At 42.6% G+C, this 6,779-nt stretch overlaps 1 protein-coding gene across 1 annotated transcript; it reads left to right on the plus strand.

Moving 5' to 3' along the window:
• Positions 1-2,075: 2,075 nt before the first annotated feature.
• Positions 2,076-6,573, plus strand: LOC141971090 (cytokine SCM-1 beta-like). The gene is made up of 3 exons (XM_074928199.1): positions 2,076-2,223; positions 4,724-4,841; positions 6,206-6,573. The coding sequence occupies exons 1-3, from the start codon at positions 2,076-2,078 to the stop codon at positions 6,309-6,311; spliced, it is 372 nt and encodes a 123-aa protein (XP_074784300.1). The 3' UTR covers positions 6,312-6,573.
• The last annotated feature ends 206 nt before the right edge of the window (positions 6,574-6,779 follow it).

A 6,779-nucleotide genomic window follows, 5' to 3' on the forward strand; every position in this document is an offset into this window, starting at 1 on the left:
AGCTGGTGACCCTCCTCTCAAAGCTGTAGACAGTGAGTATATACATACATGCACCTACAATATCAGTGAGCAGAAGTGGGGGAGCATCTTGTCTCTTAATGGGGAAAAACCTCTCTACCATTACCGACAAAGCTGCTATCTTGCATCTTGAAGCTGACACACACAAAAAAGTTAGAATATCTCATTCAAGGAGCAATTTCACACAGTGTTCAGCAAAACACCAGGCTGCTACACTGCTTGGACGCAAACTTAATATAGATTTCCCCGTAGTGCTGCTGAGGTCAGTATGGTTATTCCCCTGTGTGGCATCAGGCATGTCCTTTAGGGACTTTGGTTAAAGCTTTGGCTTCCATTGCATTGCAATTTCATTAGTGCTGCAGGTGGGCTTAGCAGACATTCAAGTAAATCAGCAAGTACCTTAAAGTACCTTACACTAGCTTACTGTCTACTTTTGCCATTGCTTTTCCCTGGGCTGCACGGTATATGTAAGGGGAAAGAATCAAACCAACAGGAACAAAGAAAGTGCATGTATATACCAGTAAACCAAGCAGTGTGTTCTGTACCTGCAAGACCTACAGACTGTTCCTGAGGTTACAGACCAGCTGTTACAGTCTAGGAGTCAAGTATTTGAGCTCAGTTCTTAGCCTGAACTTAACTTGCCTGAGGAATCTTAGGGAATGGACTTCCACATGCTGTGTTTCCCCATGCAAAGCTGTTTACATTGATGTTATCAAAAATTTGGAAAAGGAAGTAACCAGCTGAGGCGAGAACTGGAGGTAAGAGCAGGGGAATCTTCAGACTGGCATGAATGGACTCTTGCTCCAGGCTTTGCACTGGCAGCTGTTCTACAGCACTGCCTTACAACCTCAGGCATCAGGCAGCCTGGTGCTTACCTGTTCTTCACACCAAGCCTGTCTGGGTCTCCATGGGCCTAGCAAATCATGGCTCTTTCTATTGAGCACAGAAGTGCTCCCGCGTGTAAAGCATGAGAGATTTCTGCTCAGAGGCTCTGGATGATGATGCCAGCTCAGGTGTTGCTTTGTGTGTGGCCTGGAGGTCCACAGCTTGCTCAAAAAATATTGGCAGGCCTAAAACCACTAGCATGTAGCCATGGTGTCTCATAACTCAGACCACCTTACCACAACATAGAAAGGCCACCTAAAACTGGGTAATAGGACTAGCACAGACTGAAAAAAAGGACAATTGTAATAGAGGTACAATTGGAGCAAGATGACAGACCTGTTATCAACACCATGTTTACATGGAAGTGCAATGAACTTTTTTATTCTTTCCTGTAAATTGTGCCTCTCTGTCTGGTTACTTTCTTGGGGTTCATTCTTTGTACTAGAAAGACCACACCACACAAAAAAAGCCAAAAAGCCCACACTCGAAGCCGAAAAATTTATAAACTCTTATTCCTCTTTGAAATCACTGTATTGTATGTTATGCCTGACTAGCTGAAGGGCTAGTGGATCTGGCTCTGTATGTACAAGTGCATTCACTCTTCCTTCTCCCAGCACATAGTGATATCAGCTTTGGCCATATCAAATCACACGAGAAAACAGAAGAGTTTTGACAAGCTCCACCACACATAGGAAATAGTAACAATACCCTTCCAAAGCTACATGTTAACGTGACCAACTATCTACAGTCACTATGGAAAAAGCCAAGGCGTTCCTGTTTCCATCATCCTTTAGCTCACAGTTCCCCTTTCAGGAGGTCCACTGGTCAGAGAGGTAATTCTGAATGTTACTCTGTACCTCTGCAGTGTGGCTTAGCTGTGGCTCTCTAAATTGAGGTGTGAGAGGACAGGAACATTTATTAAAGGTTTCCACTACAGAGCAAGAGCTCTCACTTCTTGCAGCTTGAAATAAACCCCACTCACTACACAGAAGCAAGTGCAACCACAGCAGAGTTTGAGCAGGAAAAGCCTTCACAGGGGGGCTAGTGAAGGATGGGTGGGGGAAAGGAGGTGGTTTTCTGTCACCAGAAAACAGTACTGCCGCTCAATTTTTTCCACTTATAGTCAGTCCCCCCATGACGCCCCAAAAGTGAACGCAAGAACTGACCACTGAATGACAATATATAAACTCTGTGAAGGAGGGCTGACAACAGCCACTTTCTTCTCTGCCATGCCAAAGAAGCCACCAGCAATGAAACTCCACACTGCAGCTATCCTTGTCATCTTCTGGCTTGGCGTCTTCACTGAGCACATGGTGAAAGGTAAGTTTACAATCCAGGAGGAAGACAGGAATTGCTCCACATTGCACCTGTGGTCTGATGAGCAGGGTTCATTCTCAGCCGAAGATGATTCATAAGATAAAATTTGCAAGAAATCCAGATCAGGACCGTGAGAAAGGCAGCTTTATAGGAGACTTCATCTGGTGTCCTGTAAGTTAGTGGTTGGCTTCTGCCTTAATGCAAGGAAAGTTTCTGTGCTTTAGGAAAGGTCTTCTGTGCAATATTCTCTCTTAAAATCATGAAATACTGAAGACACAATGTCTTTTAATCTCACTGATGCCATATAGCAATGAGTTCTATAGGTTAATAACATTTTATGAAAAATATTATTTGAATAAGATGTACTTTTTTCTTTTTCCAGATTACTTTTATGTTGTTATATCCTTTTGTATTTGTCTTTAACTATATAGCCTTAATTCCTCTTATGTCCCTATTTTAAATAGTTCTTCCAGTTCTGTATCACGTATTGCCTATTTCCTTGTTTCTAGCCAAATATTTTGGTACAGACAGGCAAACCATGAACAAAAAGTGCAAAGGAGAGCAGTGGATGTATCCAATGTCTTCTCTCCCTGATTTAACACAACTTAACATCTTGTTTGAGACCATTTATGAGCAGTGAGGTGAACCATGTTTATTAGCCATGCTTTACATAAGTTTGTCTACAGTGACTTTTGAATTAGGCCACATGTATCACACAAAAACACATAAGCACATGCCTTCCTATACACAGATTCACACAAACAAGCGCATAAAAATCACAGAAAACACTCATATGCAAGACATACACAAACCCACAGAAACATGCAGAGAGAAACACACAGAAAAGGCATCTTCACCAAACCGCACCAAAACCAAACTGAGAACTGCAAGCGTTCTCAAGATTATGTAGCTACACAGTGAGTATGTTGACCTAGTGCCCCTAGCACTAGATCATACTATATTCTCATACACCGATTACCACTACTGCTGTTCATCTTGGCAACATGTGGTTTCATATCACAGACTGCCAGTTCGTAATGTAATTCTCCAGGTTGTATAATTTGCCATAAATATCACCAAGTCTGAAAAAGTACACTGAGATGGTGTGCAAGGGATAGAAAAAGGATTAGAAAGAAAAATTATAAAGAAAAAACGAAAAAAGGGTATTTACAGGTGCAGAGCAGTTTGGGTTTGTTCCCAGGCTTAGAGAAGCTGTGCTGGTATTCCCTGCATGCATTCCCAAGTAGTAGAGAGGATATTTGCAGGACTAGTAAGGATTGCTTGACTACTTTGAGCTCTTTAATGCCATGTTTTGAAAACCAGTCTGAGTGAGGCAGTAAGATACATGTTTGCCATGAATCATCAAAAATACATCGCATTACTTGTGACTAAAGCAAGATCAGAAGACACATTCCTTCAGGCAAACAAAATCTCAGGAACTGGCAACAGTGCCACTACCAGTGCACTGGCTATACAACAGCTTCTTTGAAGGCTGACATGTGTTTGCCTCAGCTATTCCAGTTACTTAAAACAAAGGAAAACTCACAGATAATGAGATTATGTGAAGCGAGTGTCATATTTAGCAAGTTGTACCTGAACAGCTCTTGGACTTTTCTCAAGCCATTTTCTCTATGACTTCTTTAAAAAAGAAACCTCATAATACAGCAGTGTTCTGTTTGTTTCCCCTCACACCTTCCCAAACCTGTCTTTGATGGGTGGGAGAAAACCAGAAACTAGCAAGCAAAGGCTTCCAGTAATGTATACATATACTCCATCTCACTTAAGTGAGCTCCCATTTTCAGTTAACATCATGTAAGGTAGCAACTGCCCAGAGAATTCTACACTGATATCGCAATCCTCTTAATAATCATCAGTGTGTTTCCCTGAAATATATGAAAACATTGGAGGAAAGAGGGTTAAGTAGCACTCCACTGCCTATGAAACCAGATATAGAGAAGAATATGCAAGTACTTGGTCTTCTGGCAGATATACCTCCCTTTCTCTCAACATTTTTTTAATGATAGTTTTGGATGTCCAGTGTGAGACAAGTAGCCTTGCTTTCGTCTCCTTTGCCTGGAAATTAGGGGGAATTACTCATCCACATTCAGATGGCATTTGGAAATCCACCCATTAAAGGTGCCAGTTTTAAGCCCTAGTCTGTATGGACCCTTATTTGCAGATGATACAGACCTAATTATGAATGATGCCAAATACCTTTTCTGCTATGGAAGTAGTGACCCCCTAGAAGCAGAATGATTGTACAATTGTTCAGGAGAATGGGTGAAGATTAATATCTTAACTGAAATAACAATAACACTTTAGAGATGGCAGGATGTATCCTCAAGCTTTCTTGTATAACTGGTATCGTGGCTGTACATTATGAGACACTCATGTTCTAACCATAGCTGGAAATCTGCTGGAATTCATAATTTATTAAGTAATTATGGCTAAATATGTATATAGCATTGGCTGCCTTTGTAATTTATCTTTTTTCCCCTTCTAGGGAGCATTGGAAGTCAGCCCATGCGCAGATTAGAGTGTGTAAGACTGCCTACACAGCAACTGAACATCCGAAATCTTGTCAGCTATGAAAAGAGGCAAGGTCCAGTAAATGCTGTCATGTAAGTATCCAATGCACAGTTCACCTTCAGATTCATCTGTGCAAACATGCTACCACTGAAAAGGGAAAGGGGATAATTGTGGCCCAACTCACTACACCTGGCCAGTTCAGGTCACTCATCCAGTTCCCCCACGAAGCAGTCACCTGGCAGCTGAGGGACTGAGGGGAGAAAGCTGGGAGATATATGTTGCTCACAAACACTAGCAGAAATCTCACTGAACAGCCAGATCTTTTATGTCCAGAAACTGGGGAAAAATCTCAGTGAGGGGTCAGGGTAGAGCAGTGTTTTGCCAATTATTAGGCCTAGCATAAAGGACACAGCCAGCATAAAGATGAAGCAATAACCAAATTGTATTTGCTACAAAAGGGTCAGTACATGGGTGAGTGCTGGGGGTACAAACAAGTCAGATTATACATAATCAACATCAATCCCAATGACCCCAACAACACCACCACATGACCAACAACGGGTGGAATAAAGGGTGAAATGCAGTCTCCTATAGAAGGGACGGGAGACAACTGAGTCAACAAGCCAAATACATAAGACCAAGGAAGCCACATACCGAATCTCTACACAGCCCACATTTACAAAAGCCAGACCTGACTGGAGCCCAGTTCCAGGGAGGCAGGAGGACCTTCCCCAACAGGGAACTCTGCAAAGAGCATCCACCTCACAGACAGACACTGCCCCTTCCTGCAAGTGGTCCCAGCTTTTATCCCTAAGTGGGACACCTGACCTTTGCAGGACACCTGGGGCTCATTTACCTAATGGCTCTCCCTGCAAGGCTGGCCACACTCTGGAGGGAAGCTTAAAGGTAAACTCACCCCCCCCACCCCACCCCACCCCACCCCACCCACCCCCCTCCACCCTTTGTGAAGGGCTGTGAGGCTCACCCATATGTCAACCTTAATTTGGGGCTTGGGGTTGAAACACCAGCACTTCAAGCAGTCAGAAGGCCAGTGCACTGAACTGAGCCAAGGGGAAAGATCATGTGGAAGAGTTTGGGGTAACTCTGGCTCCTGCTAGGAGCTGTGTTCAGTCTTTTGATCTCACAAGCATGTGGGATCTGTTCCTGGGAGAAAAATGTGCATCAGGATTTCATTAAAAAATCTCAAAGGTATGTTTCTTTTTTCAAATGTCAGTATATATGCACATGACCATGTACATTACATACATACCTATGCCATAAATAGAGGACAAATGTTGCTAACTGTTGTTATTCCAACTAACAACTACAAACCCTGGCATATGATATGGTTTTACCACATTGCTCCTCATGTTCTGCATAAAAAACAACAACAGTAAACCTGGGTTTGGAGACTGGGATTTAATGTCCATCTGGTTTGCTTTCTTTCTTCCTACAGATTTATGGACACAAAAGGGATCAAGGTCTGCGTAAACGCTAATCAGGAATGGGTGCAGACTGCTATAAAGAAAATAGACCAAAAACGTGCCACCAAAGGCAACTAAATGGAATCATCATCAGTGCTACATGTAACAGGGAAGAAAGCCTTAGTATCTGCTTTTAATTCCTACTTCATAATGGTAATAAAATCTCTGAACAAACACGAACTCACCAGAATCTGTTCATCACTGGTTGAACATCTGCTGACTTTTTTGGTTTATAGCTGGACTCTGTTTCACTGTTTATTTTCTGAAATGCTTGCTAGTATTTATTTACAACTGAATGTAGGTCTTCTCATCCTCACTGTCCTGAGCAGTGTGGCATTTTAAGGGTGACTGGCAGATAGTTTCACATACCATAGGGAAGAAGATGACCTCCCACAGAGCCGGATGATTGCAGACCTCCACCCTGATGGGGGCCAGAATGTTCTGCACTGAGTGCTGGGTTTGAGAAGGTGCTATATAATTTCATGGTTACTCATGCCTATATAATCTATAAATTAACTAATTTCATGCTTCAGGCTATCAGGTGAT

This window comes from Athene noctua, chromosome 1 (assembly GCF_965140245.1).
Source record: "Athene noctua chromosome 1, bAthNoc1.hap1.1, whole genome shotgun sequence".
In the NCBI taxonomy this organism is placed as follows: domain Eukaryota; kingdom Metazoa; phylum Chordata; class Aves; order Strigiformes; family Strigidae; genus Athene; species Athene noctua.